The sequence below is a fragment of the Dipodomys spectabilis genome, unplaced genomic scaffold, assembly GCF_019054845.1.
Source record: "Dipodomys spectabilis isolate Male_0828 unplaced genomic scaffold, ASM1905484v1 ptg000001l, whole genome shotgun sequence".
In the NCBI taxonomy this organism is placed as follows: domain Eukaryota; kingdom Metazoa; phylum Chordata; class Mammalia; order Rodentia; family Heteromyidae; genus Dipodomys; species Dipodomys spectabilis.
The window spans coordinates 16,018,851-16,038,212 of NW_024870678.1; the positions used below are offsets into that span (position 1 = coordinate 16,018,851).

At 36.4% G+C, this 19,362-nt stretch overlaps 1 protein-coding gene across 1 annotated transcript in view; it reads left to right on the forward strand.

Annotated features, from left to right (window-relative positions):
• Positions 1-19,362, forward strand: part of Rspo3 (R-spondin 3) — an 81,012-nt gene that overhangs the window by 29,798 nt on the left and 31,852 nt on the right. The window contains exons 3-4 of the mRNA XM_042693397.1: positions 292-438; positions 5,002-5,199. Coding sequence (XP_042549331.1) covers positions 292-438; positions 5,002-5,199 — 345 coding nt within the window. The remainder of the gene's footprint in view (positions 1-291; positions 439-5,001; positions 5,200-19,362) is intronic.

Here is a 19,362-nt window from a genome sequence, read left to right on the forward strand (position 1 = left end):
ACATACAGTTTCCTGGTAGCATCTCCATCCGTAAGCTGAAGATTCAAAATGTGAACCTTCTTGAGCACAATTGCGTGCTCTGAATGTTTCAGATTCTATACCCAAACAGCAAAATTGACTCAGCAACCGGTATAAAGATTTTGAAATCAACAACTGATATAAATCCACTTCGTGGCCGAGAAACCCTTAATGTAGTTTAGCAAAATAACTTTTAGTCTCAAGTGTTTGTTTTATATGGTCAACCATAATTTAGAGAGGATCATGAAAACATGTTTCACTTATATTTTTCAGAATGCAAAGCTGACTGTGATACCTGTTTCAACAAAAATTTCTGCACAAAGTGTAAAAGTGGATTTTACTTACATCTTGGAAAGTGCCTTGACAATTGCCCCGAAGGGTTGGAAGCTAACAACCACACCATGGAGTGCGTCAGTATTGGTGAGCAAGAACTCTTAGATTTAGAATAGATGAGAAACAACTCAGAGGATTTTGTCAGTCTCCACGAAGGTGCTTCTCAAAGTCTAACTTACAAGGATCTGAGAAACCTGCTGTAAGAGGCTCTCTCATCTTCTATAAACATACAACCATAAAAGCATCCCTAGAGCCTTAGCACGAGTCAGAGTGTAACTTACCAATATTTCTTAGTGACAGATGACAATTTTTCAAACTATTCTGATCATTATAGAAATTTATTTTGTATCAACAATAGGAAGCAGCCTTAGGACAAAAACACCTAGGCTTCATCTCAGCCAATAACCAAAGTTATTTTCCAAGGAGGAGACATTTTCTCTTGATATGCTCTGTACTGGTTCTCTTTGCATAGATACTTGGAAACAAGAAAGAGAGGATTTGGGGCTCACTCAAACTGACAGAAGACACAGTGCTAGGGTTTGATTAATTGCAGGCTGGGTTTCCTGGAGGGGAGGTCTCTCAGACAAGTTGTTTGTCTAAATAACAGATCACTGTCAGGCTATGTTTTCCCTCTTTTAAAGGTTGTACAGCTACTAGAGCTATGAGTTTGATGAACACTTGGGGAGCAGATGCTAAACCAAATGGGAAAACAGCATAGGAAAGCTCAAAATCCCTTGGGCAATAACTGCAGGAGCCTTTGAAGCTGTCCTGATGTCGGCATGTGTGCACAAAAACCCTCCTGATTCAGTACAGGATAGTCTCCGGGACCGCCCCAGGGTTCCCTCAGTACAGCTCCACCAGGACCTAAAGAGCTGGTGTAATGACTATGAGGTGGTGGCTTGACTATTTCAAACCTACCTCAACCTTTTATTTCTGAACAATGGTTTTGATAGACAGAAAAAAATTTAGCTGATATTTCAAGGCTAATCTCAGAAGCATTGGGGAAAAAATACTGAATCAGTTCATGGCTCTCTTTGGAAAAAGTCTTTTATCTAGTCAATAAAAACAGAAAAACAACTTGAGAAAGGGTAAAAGGTACATGAGAAAGCACTTCAGGTTCATCGCTTTTATACGTCCTAAGGGCTGATGATCAGCCATAATAAGTTCCAAATAGTGGAAAAAGAGGAAACACTTTGTTAAATATTCCAGGACAGAAATTCAGTTTTTATTACCAAAGGATTATGGCGTTTCTTAATTCAAGAAAAAGTATTTAAACTTTGTTAGTTGTTGCAGGTATAGTACTCACTCTTAAGAGGCTATTTATGTGAAACTTATTAGTGTTCTTTTGGAAGAGAGACCATCATACAGTTGCCATTTTTGGATTAGCCTTTAAAACCATTTATCAGTAAAACTACACAAATTTAATCAGTTTCAATATTTTAAAGTAGACACTAGCTGTGCAAAGGTTATTGGATATCTTTGGTTCATTTTGCAGGTACAAACTAGATGGACACAGTAGTAGTGTAAATCAGAATCTTTCTTTAGGACTGGCTCTTGCTGCTTACTCCAAAATGCTATCTCCCACAAGATGGTATCTATCCTAAAAGCATAACACATATAGGTTTGGCCCAAATTTTCAGGGAAAATTACACAAAGACTTTCAGCTTGTTCCTTTAAGAAGTGGGGAAACTAGCTGGGCGCTGGTGGCTCACGCCTATAATCCTAGCTATTCAGGAGGCTGAGATCTGAGGATCATGGTTCAAAGCCAGCTCGGGCAGAAAAGTCCGTGAGACTCTGCTCTCCAATAAATCATTAGAAAACCGGAAGTGGTGCTGTGGCGCTCACCTCAAGCTGAAGAGCGCAGGGACAGCACCCAGGCCGAGTTCAAGCTCCACGACCGACAAAAAAAAAAAAAAGAAAGAAAGAAAAGAAAAAAGAAGTAGGAAAACTAAGACCTGCAAAAGTAAAATGTTGACTGTTGACCCCACAGATATACTGTACCTTTGTGCTATGATTAGCTCCTGTGCTTGGCTCTTCATTGGTCACCCAACACAATGTGTTGCTATGATCTACACCATTGTATCATTTTAACTTGAATGTACTGATCACTAGCAAGGAAGATATTCTCTGATATAGAGCTGGCATGAAAGATGTATATCACAAACTATCTCTCCATGCTTTTCAGGTCAAATTGAATGTAAGCATCCTCTTGGACCCAACTGGATTCAATGTTTCCATTGTGTGCTTTAGATATTTGCTTCCTCTTGCATGAGGAGGTATCCCAATGCCAATACCCAATAGCAGCTAATACATTCTTGCAGTCTTATCTATGGATCCATGCAGTTAGTAAAAAAGAATTAGAACAAAAGAATAAAGGCATGGGTAGGCCATTATTGGTAGGATTTCCAGTTCAATTTTCGTCCAAATCCACTTTACTCTGTCTCAGACTGATGATCAAATCCAGCATAGCCATCTCTAGGGTCTGGGAGCTCATGCTTACTTCACTGGAGAGTACTTAAAGATTGCCAGTGTGAAAATTGTTCTTCATAAATGAGAGAGGAGAAATCCAGAGAAAACAATTCTGCTTTTTCTTACTTATCTCTTAACTAATTAGTACTCTAGTTACATTGCTCATATAGTGACCTAAGTTTAATTTAAATCACTCCATACTCACCTTTAACATTTTTCAGTCTTCTATTTTCCGGTAACATTATTTGGATACTAATATGGTAAGTTTATTCTACAGTATTTCTGTAGAACTATTTTGTCCTCATGGCTATGAACTATCTACCTGGTACTAACAAAACATTTTGGCATTGGATTAATACCTGGCAAAAGAGAAGTTCATGATTTTTAAGGCTTTCTTTTCCATTTGCTTTCTTGGAGACTTTTTATTTCTATATGTTAAAGATTCCTTAGTATCAATCATTAATTTTGAGATGAGGTGGACATAACCTGGAAATGACTGTATCATCAAGTCACATGGTTGTCATACTCTTTAATCAAAATTGCAATGGCAGAGCTAAGCACAAGACTATTTTGTAAGTGGTTGACTAAATCTCAATTAAGTCATAGAAACAAATTGACTTATCTAATCGGTTTTATCAAACTTTGAGTTTAATCAAGGGTACCTTAAAGAAACTAGGAAAGCCTGTGGAAAATATATCATGAAAGGCCTTAAATTTCTAAAACATTTAGGTTATTTTTCTCAAGTTTATTATCAGACATACTGCTCTAACATAATGATTCATCAAATCAGAAGACAGTAGGAGATGGTATGAGGACTGAGGGTCTTGTGTCATTCTGAAGAGTTTTTGTTGGAAGCTGTTTCCATTGTTGTAAGGAAGCAACTTTTGTGGTCATAAATCAAAGAACAGCACTTTTCATCTGGATGGGGGAGTTAAGCCTCTCCTCACAGCACTGGGAAGCTAGGCAGGAGGATTAAGTGAGAACACACTGGGCTATATAGTAGTAGACAACTTCAAAATCAGAAAGAATAGACTTTATTATATTTCTTCTAATCAGAAGTACAGAACTCTGCTATAAAACTTAAGCTATTGGGCTGGGAAGGTGGCTCAGTGATAGAGCGCTTGCCTTGCATGCATGAGGCCCTGGGTTCAATTCCTCAGCGCCACATAAGGAAAAAGAAAAAAAAAAAGCTGGAAGTGGCACTGTGGCTTAAGTGGTAGAGTGCTAGCCTTGACTGAAGAGCTGAGGGCAGCGCCCAAGCCCAGAGTTCAGGCTCCACGACCGGACCCCTACCCCCCCCCCAAAAAAAAAACTTAAGCTATTATTGAAGGGATGACTGTATACCAAAAAAGCGAAACAACAAACCTGCAAAAACAAATCTTCAAAAAGGTCCTATCAGTTCCCTTTAGGGATCATTCAAGTTAATTCTAGAAACAGCTTCTTATCTGAAATTGACCTGAAATTTACCTTAATTAGTTGGTCCTGTGTAAGTATCAAGTAGAACAAGAAATAGGAAATCGGAAACAATAGCAAGTGTGGGCCAGAAAACCTGCGTTTGCTTTCCACTCAACCATCTTCTAACACAGAGGTTCTCAAAAGATGTTCCCAGTATCTACAAATCACCATTATCTGCATTATTAGGACGGCAAATTGACAGGTACACCACAGACGACTAGATCAGAAACTCTAGGGATATGATTCAATGTTTCACCTAAAAAATATTTTTAGCCCTTTTGATGCATGCTCAAGTTTGAGAAAACCTTTTCTAGGTGACGTTTGAGAAACCATTTTCTAACAAACTATCACAATATTTCTCAAGCTCTAGTAAGGATCACTCAATAATTATAACAGTGCTCTAGAAATTGTAAAGCACTGGTCAATTGTGAGTAACTATATAATATAGTATCTTGGTTAATGAAACCTAGAACAAAAAGTACAGGAAATAGCAAACTCAATGTAAGAATGAAGTTGCCTGATATGAGCACCAAAAAAGCCTGAAATATTTCATCTCTGCCTCTTGCATTCTCTTTGTTTTTCACTTAAGACATCTTCTACAACTTTGATCTACAGGATTTTAACCTCAGGATTTGGGCAAGTGTTGCTGAAAGCTAACCTTTCCTGATTTAGCAATCTGGTAGTGATTGCAAATCAACTAAGGCTGTTTCTGTTCTCCTGTTTTAGTGCACTGTGAGGCCGGTGAATGGAGTCCTTGGAGTCAATGCACAAAAAAAGGAAAAACGTGTGGCTTCAAAAGAGGGACTGAAACACGGGTTCGAGAAATAATCCAGCATCCTTCAGCAAAGGGTAACCTGTGTCCTCCTACAAGTGAGACAAGAAAGTGTACAGTGCAAAGAAAGAAGTGTCAGAAGGGAGAACGAGGTATGATCGGTTAACAAGATGTGCTTGCTGGGCTTCTCATAATTAGATGTCTATTTCACCTTATGGCAATATCACTCATGTCTAAAACCCTAAAACATGTAGCAAAGAGTATATTGTCCCTGAATTACAGTTTTATAGATGTGATAACTTTTTGAAATGGTATTTCCTATCGGTACTAGATGCCGTGATAAGAGTATGGCAATTGAATGATAATGAACAAAGCTGGGCTACAAGCCTTGGGCTGTTATCTGTACTATGATCCATCACCTTTCTAGTGCCAAGGAAACTTTTGGGAGGTCTCATAAACATACGGTCTAATATTGTCTGGTATAAAACCATGACAACAAAACATCACCATCAACTTAGTCCTTCTACGATGCCTATGATTCAACATAGTACAATTAGGTTAAAAGCTTTTGTAGCTAAACATTTACTTTACTATTGGCTTCATATTTGAACTGATTACTAAGGCCTTATTTTATGAATATGACACAATAAATAATGACGCTCTCTTCCCAGGTTTTATTTTAAATTATACTAACTCTTTATACTATATTATTAAACCTATTCGATCTTAACTGTATCAAGACTTATTCTGAAATCCTATGAGAACCAAGAGTAAATATACCATTTAATGTGATGCTTGAGGGATCATATACTTTCATTTAGAAGAACTACAGTTGGTGACCTCTAAAACATCATTTCCTGTCTTTCTCATTTATTGTTTTCAGCACTACTGCCCACGAGTATGTTTGGTAGCTTTAAATCACTTTTGATAGTTATCTGGTAAGCCTCTAAATGATGCTCTCAACTAATTAATTACCTTTTTAAATGAGTCATCTATCAATGGAGTTGAAGTTTAGTTATTTAATTCTCACACTTTATTTTTTTTTATGGTGAGAATACCATACAGAAGAGTTACAATTACATGGGCAAGATAACGAGTACATTTCTTATCAAGCATTGTTGCCTCCTCTTTGCTTCCCCTTCCCATCCCTTCCTATCCTCCCCCCACCTCCCCTCACCCGATCCTCACCCCCACCACCAAAGTTGTAAAGTTCGTTTTTCAACATAATGACTTATACATCTCATTGTTGCAGTGGTCCACCTGTATCCCTAGTTAAACGATTTGTTTTTGTCCTTCCCCTCCACAAATTATACCGACATCAAACACAGTGAAAGCAGGGGTTATACCGAGAGGGAGGGACATACAAAGCAACAAAGAAATCATCTTATAAATATGTTAGAAACAATCGCAAGAAAGAAAAACATTTGAATACTTATCATGGGGTTCATTTCATCGAACTTCAACTTATCTGACCTTTTCTGCTTGTCTCAGACATATACTAGTTATTGCAAATAAGGGAAACCACGGGACCTATGTTTCTTTGGGCCTGGCTTACTTCACTTAATATAATTTTTTCCAAGTCTTTCCATTTCCTAACTAAGGAGCCAGTGTCATTCTTTCTGATGGAGGCATAGAATTCCATTGTGTATATATACTATATTTTCTTGATCCATTCATCTACTGAGGGGCATCTGGGTTGGTTCCATATCTTACCTATGATAAATAATGCTGCAAGAAACATAGTTGTGCTGGTAGCTTTAGTATGGTCTTGTTTGTATTTTGTTTGTTAAATAAAAATTTTAAATTCTTTATGATGCTAGTCTGAATCCATATGAATTCATAACTGAGTAGGATAGTCAGAATATTGGGAAGGTACAATCAAGAGTCCTGCAGAAGCTGGATATTAGTTACTCATGTCTATAATCTTAGCTCCTTGGGAGGCTGAGAATCAGAGCACCGGAGTTCAAGACCCTAAGTAGAAAATCCCATAATTTTACATAGTCCAGAAAGAAACTAGACATAGTTGCATGGACATGTCATCCATGCTATGACCAATACCTAAAATATATGTAGATGATAGTCCAGACTCATATCTGAAAATAACACAATACCTTATCTCAAGAGTAAGTGAAAAAAGGGACTGTAATATAGTGACTGCCTATCAAGTGTAAACTTCAGTACCATCAAAACCAAACAAAACCAAGAACAATCCAGTAGAAGACTAGATGTTTAAACAGATAACCTAGTATCATTTATCATATATGATAGAGGGTTTATAGGCATAGGAACTAAGTTTAATGAGAACACGGAGGAGTATATTTTGAAAACATGAATGTTATTCTAGGGATACGGGTGGACCCATTGCAACAATGAGATGTACAAGATGCTATGTCGAAAACGAACTTTACAGCTTTGGGGGGGGCGGGGGTAGTGTAGTCCTGGAGATGGGAGGGCAGGGATGGTGGGAGGAAAAACAAAGGAGGAGGCAACAATGCTTCATAAGAAATGTACTCATTACCTTGCTCATGTTATTGTAACCCCTCTGTACGGTATTTTCACAATAAAAAAACTTATTAAAAAAAGATAAGAAGAAATTAAGCCGGGTGCCAGTGGCTCATGCCTGTAATTTTAGCTATTCAGGAGGCTGAGATCTGAGGATCGCGGTTTAAAGCCTGCATGAGCAGGAAAGTCCATGAGACTCTTTTCTCCAATAAACCACTCAGAAAACTCGAAGTGGTGCTGTGGCTCAAATGGTAGAGTGCTGGCCTTGAACTGAAGAGCTGAGGGACAGCACACAGGCCCAGAGTTCAAGCTCCACAACCCCAAAAAAAGAAAAAAAAAGAGAGAAAGAAAGCAGGAAGAAATTGGGGTCACCTGTGTTTTGCAAAGGACTTTTCCTTACACCAAATTGGCCATCATCAGATACATAAGCCTTTTGTTACCATTATAATCAAGTAGTTAATGTAAAATTCTTGCGGATATGGGTTATTTTAAAGAGAACTTCAAACTTTTATAAATTTCTAAGTGGTTTTGATTATAATTTAGTTTCAGGAATGGAAGTTGGCTAGTTAAAAAAGGTCTTTTTGGCATTTGTTACCAATTAATATAAAACATGTTACATTTTAAAAGTTGGGCTTGGCAGTCAAATATTTCATCATTCCACTTGTTGGTACACTCCCGCAGCCATACATTCACTCATGTTTACTAAATTTTCTTGAAATGTAACGAGTCACAGGTGATCTCTGTTCATATTCAGTACACAGAGAATCTACAGAATGAATTAGTATTTAGTACAATGTGCTTTTAGGTTTAACTGAAGATACACTTACGCAGTAGCAAAATTAGATTATGCTACTAATTACATTCTAGGTTTTTATTTGAGAATGTATCTTTGTTTTTATTTAAGAATGTATCTTGCTAGTACTGGGCTTACACATTAACATTGAAAATACCATTTTTTAAAAGTAGCAACTAGAAGATAAACAATGGTCTAAGACATTTCAAAGAGGAACCTGTGATACAAGACATGCCTTAAAAGTGGTGCTTACTGAAATTTTCTCCTCTGAAAACACAATAGTTTACACTTGTGAAGAGAGTTTTGTACAGTTACAAAAATATAGGTGTCTTATTAGTCTTAAACTTTTATTAAATAATGCATACACTAACAATATGGATGGCCTGTAATTAAATTCCAGGTCTAGTTTTAATTTAGTCTTTATTTATGTTTCAATGTATGTGATGTGTGTGCTTAAAAGCTTTTCAAGTAGCTTAGAAATTTAGGAGGAAAAATTTTAATCTCATTATTCCTTACTTCTCTAACCCAATAGTTTTCTAAATTTTTAAAATATTTACTAATATTCCATGCAAACAAAGAAACATAATTATCTCCTGTGTCCCTCCCTATCTATGTATTATGTCAACTATTACATCGACACATTATCCAAGTCGTGCTGCAGGTTCTGATCCATATTTATATCTATATACATAGACATAAGTTCTTAAAATTTAATAATGTTCTGAATTTATAATGTAAATACTAGGAATCACAAAGTAGCTAAGATTAGAGGTGTGAGCTACAGCACCAGATTTTTATATAAGTGATATTTCTTATTTGAAAAGAGTAAACATTTGAAAATTTTAGGCAATTTAAAAAATAAGTACAATGAAAATGACAAAGGTATAATTTCTCCTACCACTAACTAGTGGAAATACAAGTTCTCGTACAACTATTAATTTAGATTGCTCCTAAAACATGTAGAATTCATGAAATAGGGAGTTTCACGCCCTGATCCTGTAAAGGCAAATAAACTAAAGGGGTAAAGTTCGGACTATAAAATTTAACCCAAAAATCTTGAATTTAAAATTTTATCAATGATCCCTGACCAAAGAGATTAATGATAGAGATAGATAACTCTTTTGGAACAGGTATGGAGCATGTGTTTGGGATTTTTCTGCTGTATTCTAATTACCAAAAGCAAAGTGTCCAGGGAAGATAGATGAGATACAGAGAAGAATGGAATAGAAGGAAATAGTTCCTGGGAGCAGAATGGATTTTTCCAGTTGTGCGATGTATGTTTAGTATGTGTATTGTAAAGGTTTGTTGCAAAATCTTGTATGCACTCTTTTAAACTATCACTTTTTCTGATGCTTAAAATAGCAATAGAAAATTAATTTGAGGATGTGAATGTAATTTTTGTATTCCCAAATCCAAAATTTTCTCTATTATACTATTCATTTGCACCAGTTGGGGTTATCTTTCTTTATCAGACATGGGGATTTTTAATCTACCTTGACTTATTCATCAATTACTAGCTCTAAAGAGAAGTTACTTCCATCACAGTTTTTCCAGCAAGAATATGTACCAGTTGAATTCTGTATTTGTGACATCAAAATCATACAAAATATTCTGGAAGAGATTATACAGGTCACTTGTAGATTATTACCAATTACCATACATTAAAATAACATATTGAACTAGAAGTAACGAAAGAGAAAGCACATTTCCAATAGTTGTTACTTTATAATTAATGACTCTTTTGATATGCTATGTATAACTATCTCAGGTTAGGAGAAGTAAAACAGGACAGGAACATGTGCGTGCCTGTGTGATGGAAGGCTATGTTTCCCAATCATTTGCACATTACCCTAATTTTTTTTTTTAATAGGCGTGAGCCACCAGCACCCAGCCTTTGACTCCTTTTCTTTATTTTTATTATTATTTTTTTGGGGGGGTCCAGTAGTGGGGCCTGAACTCTGGGCCTGGGCACTGTTCCTCAGCTCTTCAGCTCAAGGCTAGTGCTCTACCACTTGAGCCACAGCGCCACTTCCGGCTTTTTTCTTTTTGCTTATGGGATGCTGAGGAATCGAACCCAGGGCCTCAGGCATGCAAGGCAAGCCACTCTACCACTGAGCCACCTTCCCAGCCCCATATTACCCTAATTTAATGCACAGATTTTTTCAGGGAAATTCACAAAGACAGAGAGAAATATCAATTTTTTGTTAATTCATGAGTACGAGTTTCACTAATAATAAGTAATGGATAATCTAAGAATAGAAGAGAAGAGTCAGAAAAACAAGAGTGAGGTCTACTGTCTTGGTATAAAGATGATCTAGTGTCCATTATATGTGTTCTTTAGTTTACTTCTTAAATCATTTTAACTACTTCAATGTCTTCAAGCTCTCCTACAGGAATGATTTTTATTAAATACTAATTTAGTTTGAACAAAATGATCAGTCAAGTTTTTTAAATTCATCAAAAGCCAATGGATGGGCTGGGAAGGTGGCTCAGTGGTAGAGTGCTTGCCTAGCATGCATGAAGCCCTGGGTTTGATTCCTCAGTACAGAAAAAGCCAGAAAAAGCCAGAAGTAGAGCTGTGGCTCAAGTGGTAGAGTGCTAGCCTTGAGCTGAAGAGTTGAGGGACAGTGCCCAGGCCCTGAGTTCAAGCCCCAGGAATGGCAAAAAAAAAAAAAAAAAAGGCCAATGGATGGATTTATTTGCTTAAAAGAGTTGAGGATGCATGACTTTGAGTATTGATTGTGTTCTGTACCTATTTTCATTTCATGGAAGGCCAACTGGTCTACGAATGTTAATCCTGTTCAAGCAGTAAAGGATCAGAGCTTTTACACTTTACCTATACCTATAAGTAGACTAAATACTTAAGGGAAAAGACAATATAGAGATGAAATAATAATACTACAAAACTGTGAGTCTCATCTGGGACTTTTTTTTACCCCAGAGAATATTATTTTTTACTAATAGTGCAAGGATAAGAAACTCTGGTTTAACTCAACAGTCTCTTTGATGTCTTTCTTGGGTTTAGTCATTCCTACCCAAATGGGAAACTAATTCAGAATCTGAAGAGGTCAATTTGCCACCAAGAAAATGTGAACATATGAGAAAACATTATTAGTAAGGTCAAGTAAGCTGGAGTGGGTGATAATATTGTACAATGTATTTTAATATTTTCTATTCAAGTAATTATCAAATTTAATGAAATTTGTACTATTATAATTAAAAAATTCTAGTGCCAACCCAAAGTATTTAACCATGTTTAAACTCACAAGAAAGACAGACCACTGCAATAAATAACAACTTTTACTTCCCAAGAAATATTCTTGATGAAAATTTACATATCTCCTCTTACAAACTAACTCCATGATGCAAATGCAGTATCTCCTTTTATGGACTCCTCTTATGAAATGTGTTAGAGTCAAGAAGTCTAGTGAACTGTTTCATATTTTCTACATCTCCCCAGCTTCTGGCTTCTTTCTTCTGCCTCATTATGACATGGGGAAGTCAATTGTACTTAGGATCTTAGTTGGCTCTCCAATCACCAAACTTGGGGAGCAGAGAATCCTTAGGAAGGAATCAGGAGAGGTTAGGATATGTCACTGATACCATAAAATACTTTCTTTAGTCTATATGGTTATTACCTGTTATCCTTTGATGCATGTCACAGAACACACACGTCTGGCTATTGAAAATAGCCTACTATCCAAACCATTCTTCAGCTCCTAATCAAACAATGATATTGAGATTGTTTTGACCCCATGCATGAGGGCTATTTCAATATACAGAGGCTTAAAGTAGCAACTATATAGTTGACAATCTGTGGCTGAGCAATGTAAGCTGAGATCCACTGGACAATATTGATCTTAGCTGAGTTTCTTCACATATTTTGATGGCCAAAGCCTGAAAAAATGGCTGTGTGGCTATCATCATCAAGATAGTAAAGGGGTCCATAAGATTCTAAACAGAAGAAAAATGGTTCTTTTAGAACCAGCATGCTTCTGCTTCTACAACCTCAGTTCACTTCTGCTAGTCACAATCTTTATTCAAGAGGTAATGAAATAGGTTGCACCTACAGAAAGAGAAGCTGCAATGTTACATTACAAAATGTTATGCGTGTACCAGGAGCAATAGAAAATGGTAACCATAAAGATCTCTCTTGCCTGCAGTTATATGAATATGGTTACTTTATAGTTCAACATCTTTCTTCATAAAAACACAATAAATATTTGATAAAGGAGATGTGTAGGACTTTGTTTCTATTGCTCTTTCCCATTTGCAAAAAGCAAAATAAGGTAGTGGAAGATCTGCCTAGCAAGGCCTTGAGTAGAAACTCCAGTATACACCAAAAAGGAAGAGCAAGTCCAAAATAGGAAGAAAAAAATAATAAAGGCCAGGCCAAAATACACTCATCCACTGGACAAATATTTATTAAAGCACCAGATGTGTGCTAGGCACTGAAAGGAGCCGAAATGTAGCAGTGAACAAAGACAAAAGTCCCTTTTATTGTGGGTTTCATCTTCTAGATGCTAGTATCTCACTATAGCTCCACCAGATCGATCATCATCAGCCCACTTGTAGCAAATGCACCTGTGTTGAAAATTTCAGTTTCCTGGTTACTACCACCAATAGCTGCAGCTTTCATTGCTGTTTATGCTGGCAAAAGTGAAATATATCTGACGATATGAATTCAGGGCAAATAGATGTATTTTTTTAGGACTATCATGTGGCTGTGTTTCTAAAATGGCTAACTAGGGTTAAAGCTACAAGTTGTAGCTGTGGAACAGATCTGAATTAAAGGGCCTTTGGAAAAATGACCCCAAGACCTTGGCTTTATACAAAACCTCTTCTGGCCAACTGAGAACCCTGCCAATTAAGGAACGTTCCCTAGAGAGAGACTCCAGAGAGCATCAGCATAAATTTAAATTCTGGACCCCCAAGATAGTTTCCAAAAGGGCCTTCTTGTCCTTTGCTAATTACAAAATAAACATTTCTCAGCAAAAGGACACTTCCCCCTTTCATGCTGCAGTCCACCTTCCCATGTCACCAGCACAGTTGCCGCTTCAAACTGCTGGTGTTGCTAAAACCTCTTTGGCACCAGAGACACCTCACATTCAAAGGCACAAAAGAAATATTCTTTCTGTAGGTCATTATGTTTTCACTTTTATCTACTCCAGTAATGTTGCAGGCTTCCTTCGTGGATGCCATAGTCTGGTAGAAAGTCCAGCTACCTTTATCTTAGGCCTCCCAAGGAGTGGGAAGGCTAAGCAAAAGCAGCAAGTCACAATTGAGTCCTGTGCCATCAGTGAAACAGAAAGACTCTCAGATTTGTTCACAAGAAAATCCTATGTCTGGGGTCCTTGGAAATGAGAATGAACCATTCAAATGGTTTACTCTTAGGTTGCTATCAAACCAGACTCCATATAGAGCAAGGTATATTTTTTACTGATGGGCATATCCACATGTGAACTTTCTAGAACAGAATCCTCCACTGGTAGGCTACTATTATTAGTGTGACAAAAAATAAACATAGGCGGATAATTCTTCAAAACCTCTTTTTAAAAGCATGTACTCATTACCTTACCTATGTAATTGTAACTCCTCTGTGCAGCACCTTTACAATAAAATAAAAATAAGCATCTCAGTATATATTATTTGTGCAAGAGGGTTCATTGTAATACTTCCATACAGCCATACATTGTATTCTGCTCAAATTCACCCACCTCAACTTGTTCCCTCATCTCCTTGATCCCATTTCCTATCATTCTATTTTCACACAAGCATGTAAAGAACTTGAACCGAATTCATCCTCGAGGCCTCTCTCTCTTCATTCACTGTCCCATCTACCACTGATATCCTTCCTGAACAGAATGTTTTACATCTCTGCCATTCTTTTCTTTTATTTTATTTTGGTCATGGGGCCTGAACTCTGGGCCTGGGTGCTGTCCCTCAGCTCTTCAGCTCAAGGCTAGCACTCTAGCACTTGAGCCACAAAGCCACTTCCAGGTTTTTCTGCTTTTGTAGTGCTGAGGAATTGAACCCAGGGCCACATGCATGCAAGGCAATCATTCTACCACCTTCCCAGGCCCATGTCACTCATTTATTTAGTGTAGTTAATTGTACAAATGGTTGGCTGGTGATTTTTTACACATGCATATATTTTAGTCAGACTAGTGCCCTCTATTGATCTTTCTTACCCATCCTGCCTACTGCCTTAATTCAATAGCTTTGTTAGTATCCACACTTCATCATTCAGTGTTTCTTACTCCTCCTCATCCTTTCAGTTTCACATTTCCAATCATGTTCTCTCTAAACAGCTATATGCACACACATATACACATATATATGTATTTTCATGTATGCATCCATAATAGAGAGACATAAAATATTAATAAATGAACAAATAAAAGACACATATATATGACTTTCTTTCCATATATATAGATAGATAGATAATTTTAGTCTAGATCCCACATGTGACCTTTGACCTTGCTCTTCTGAACCTGACTTACTTCACTTACAATCTACAGTTGCAGCCATTTATCTACAAATAACATAATTTCATTCCTGTTTATGGCTGAGAAATATTCCACTATGTATATTTAACAGATTTTCATTATCCAGCAATTATAGGGCATCTGGCTGTTTCCAAAGCTAGGTATTCTGAACACTACTTTAGTAAATATGGATATATGGATGTGCAGGTGTCTATTTTGTGTACTGACTTACCCAACAGAGTGGTCTTACTAAACCACATGTACTTCTAGTTTCAGTTTTGGGTGGAACATACATACTGTGTTCCATAGTGGTTGCACTATTTTGTATTTCCATCAATGGTCTACGTGCATCCTATTTTTCTGAATCTTTATCAGCATTTTCTATTAGCGGTGCCCTTAATGACAACCATTATGACTACCCTAAGATGTCATCTTAATATCACTTTGATTTGCACTTCCCTTTTGGCCATCAATACTGAACATTCTTTATTTGTTTATTGGCTGTATATACTTATTTCAAGAAATAAGTTTATTTACCCATAATTGGTTTGCTGGGTTTTGTGGAGTTGGCTTTGTTGGTTTTAGTCTGTTTAGATCTCTGTTTATTGTCATTCCCTTATCAAATATACAGTTAGCAAATATTTTCTCCCATTCTGTGAGCTCCCTTCATTCTAGTGACTTTCTTTCACAGTGCAGAAGTTTTTAAGTTTAATAGAATCTTGCTTGTCAGTCTTTGCTCTTATTTGCTGAGCTACTTGAGTGGGTGCCTATGCATGTATCTTCCATTGTTTTCTCTATTCTTTTTTGTAATAATCTCCAAGTTTAAGGTCCTTGCATTAAAGTCTGATTCATTTTAAGTTAATATTGATGTCAACGTAAAAGACAAAAGCTGAGAATCCACTATGTTCTGTTCCAAAAGTGCTTTTTAATTTTTCAATTCAATGCCCTATATCTTTTGTCTGAAATACCCCATTTCTTTTGTCTTAAATCAAACATTACTTCTCGATAATTTTTTATCTTTGAATTTTTGTGTTTCTAAAAATTATTTACATGATAAATATAATAATTGCCACAATCAAAACAATTACGTATCAGTATTTATCCTTGTAGTCTTTTTCACTATGATAGTTGGAAAAGACTTTAAGTAAAACATTAAACAGTTAGCTTAGGTACAGATTGCTGTAAGTGCCTAATGTCATTGGATTCATCTCCTTTCCCTCTTTCTCATCATTTCATCTTGCCTCCATTTCATTCTTATTTACTGGATTTTTCTCACCTATTTCAGTCTTTCTCCAATTAGGAAAAAACAATCTAGCTCTAAGCATCCCAGAGTCTTTATCCATATTATTCTCAACTTAAAGGACAGTTGTTTTCCTCTATCTGTTTCTTTTAGGGCCCATTCATCATCCTTATGAATTTAATCCATTCATCATCCTTGTAAAATGGTTCTAATTGACCCCACTTGGCTCACATGTTCACTCCTTGAATCAATCACTGCATCAGGCAATTAGAATACTATGATTAGTCTGCGTAAATCACATGTCTAAAATTGAAGCCAAGGACAACTGAACCTGTCTCAAGAGCCCTAGCCACTGCAAGCTGTGATACTTAGAAATAGGGGTAAATAACCCTTTTGCACAGGAAAAAGAAGTTCAAAATTTATCCAATGTAGTATGGCTTTCTAAAGGATACTCTCTGTCCAAACTAATTTAAGTGAGAAAGAGTATCCAAAGATTTTTCAGTCAAGTCTAGACTAGACATGCAAGCTCAACATGGGTAATAATATTTTCTTTTAGCCAATTTCTCCAATTTCTTTGAACTTACTAGAAGCATTTTTATGGAGTAATCTGGCTTTAACCACATATAAAAATAATCTACTACTGGGCTGGAAGGTAGCTCAGTGGTAGAGTGCTTGCCTTGCATGCCTGAGGCCCTGGGTTCGATTCCTCAGCACCACATAAGCAAAAAGAAAAAATCTGGAAGTGGCGCTGTGGCTCAAGTGGTAGAGTGCTAGCCTTGAGCTGAAGAGCTGAGGGACAGCACCCAGGCCCAGAGTTCAGGCCCCACAACCGGACCCAAAAACAAATTAAAAAAAAAAATAATCTACTACTGCTATGAATGGCTTCTGGGACTGATTTATGCAGGCTTGAGTACAGACATGTCCATTGCCATTTCTAGCTGCTCAATGTTCAGTGTGAAATATACCAGTATGGGTAATGACCTTTTGCCTGATTGTGCACTAGGCCACTGGAAATTTAAGATTAACTCAAACCTAATTATCAAACTCTTGTGTTTATGTTTTGCATACACCAGTGGGTCATAACTCTAGCCTCTGTTAGACAAGTTTTCCATAATTAGAAATTGTGCCTTGTAAAGAATAGCTTTGTTTATTTGTTGCTTCTGCTAGAGAGCCTGTTTCTTGTATCTTTGCAGAGACACAGATCTGGGGAACTTTCTCAATGAAGTCCAATTAGGTTTGATATGAAAAAATATATTAAACCATACCTGTGAAGCATGAATAATTTATAATTGTAAAATAAAGCAGTATTTAAAATGTCCATACTCTGGGTTAGCAGTTGTTGTCTAATTATAACTCATAAACAAAAAGTATTGTCCTAATCAACATATATAACTTATTTTTTATAATATATTAGTAGAATTCTTACTAAATAACTACTTTGTGGAATATTCATTTACAATAGTGAAACATACCCAAAAGTAATAAATACACATAGCAGATATCTGATATGATTATCTATATGCAGGAGAAACTGAAAACTGCTTTCGATCTTGTACAAAAAAATTGATTCACCTTAATGTAAGACACAAAACTTTGGTATAGTAGATTATAACAGAACTATCTGCACAGTTATGTTTACAGAAGCATTATGCATTATAGCCATATTGTGAGATCAAACTAGGTGTCCATCAACTGATGACTGAGTCAAGAGAAGGTGGCATGTGCATGCAAATGAGTAGTATGCAGCCAAATGAAAAATAAAATTATGTTATTAGCAGAAAAAAATGGATAAAACTGGAGATTATCCTGTTAAGGGGAACTAGCCAGACTGGGAAAGACAAGATTCTATTGGATGTTTTCTCTCACAGAATGTAAATATAAATAAAGAAAGAATAGCATAAGTGTAAAATGGGGGTGGGAAGACTTTCCATGGGTGAGAACCAGAAGAAGCGGGGAAGAGGGAGGGAAAGGTGAAAAGGGGGAACTATCATTGCAGGACTTCATATGTAGATATGCAAATAGAATTTGAAATCCACTAAAACTGTTAAAAGGGAGGATCAAGATATGAAACACATAATAGACATGAAATTGGCCACTGTACATTATATATGTATAGAAATATTTCTAAAGTGTTTTGTACAATTAACACATAGTAGTACAAAAGAGGGCCCTCCCTGGAAATTTCTGTTTCTAAGGAACTCACCATTCAAAGGACTGAATATGACCAGTCCTTTAAATTCTTGCCATTCTGATGGCTTAACAAATATTACCTTATTATATAGGCATTTTCCAGAATATCGGTAATGCTAATTACATATTTATCAGCAAGTTGGAATTCCATAGATGCTCATTTGTTTTCTCATTTTTCTAACTTTTAATATCAAGTAAAGCAAAGCAGTTGTAGCAATTCTTCGTAGAATAATACTCAATACCAAACTGTCTTTTTAATCAATTATTTATTTAGCTAGGTTTAGAGTCAGGCTATTTTAAATAATCACCTTTCCTCTACACTGCTGATTTTTTTTACCTGTCAAGATACTGGGCATTTTTATCTGTGGGTACGTACACAACAGAAACTAAGTGAGGCACAGTTGTGTGCTAGAGTAGACATAATTGTAAGCATGCTAATGTAAATGTGTTTGTGTGTACATGGGACTATTTGTCAATCTGTAAGGAATATGTCTTGCCTAGTATCTCTCAAAAACCATTTTGCCTCTGCTATTGTAGTTAAGAAGTAATGTTAGAACTGCTCTCATTCCAGTTTTCCTTCTCTTGTATTATAATGGCAACATATGAAAAATCAGAATTAAAATGAAAAGGTACTTTAGAGATTCAGTGATGATCAACTTTAAAAATAATTAAGTAACACAAAAGAGTTTATGTGACTTTTCCCAAATGACCTTCTTACAAGCCTAGCAATGGCAGAAGATGAATCAGAATACTAATGCAGAACAGTTTCCTCTCAACCATACTGATTTCTGGATGCAGTATTTTGTGTTATTTCATTTTTTCTGTGAGCCACATTGATGTTAGTAATATATCATTATATATATCAATTTTACATGCTTTCTCCTTTCCTGGGTCACTTTTCATCAATCCCATTTTGTAAAATTTATTTTGTAAAATTTAGATATACTAATTATCCTGGGTGTGGTATGTATTTCTTGGTTTTCTCCACAAATTCTTTTTCACTTACATTCACTTATAGAAATGGTCCTTCACTATTTACCATCTAATGCAGTAAAACTAGGAAAGAGAGGTAAAACTGGTAACTACACATATTTACAGA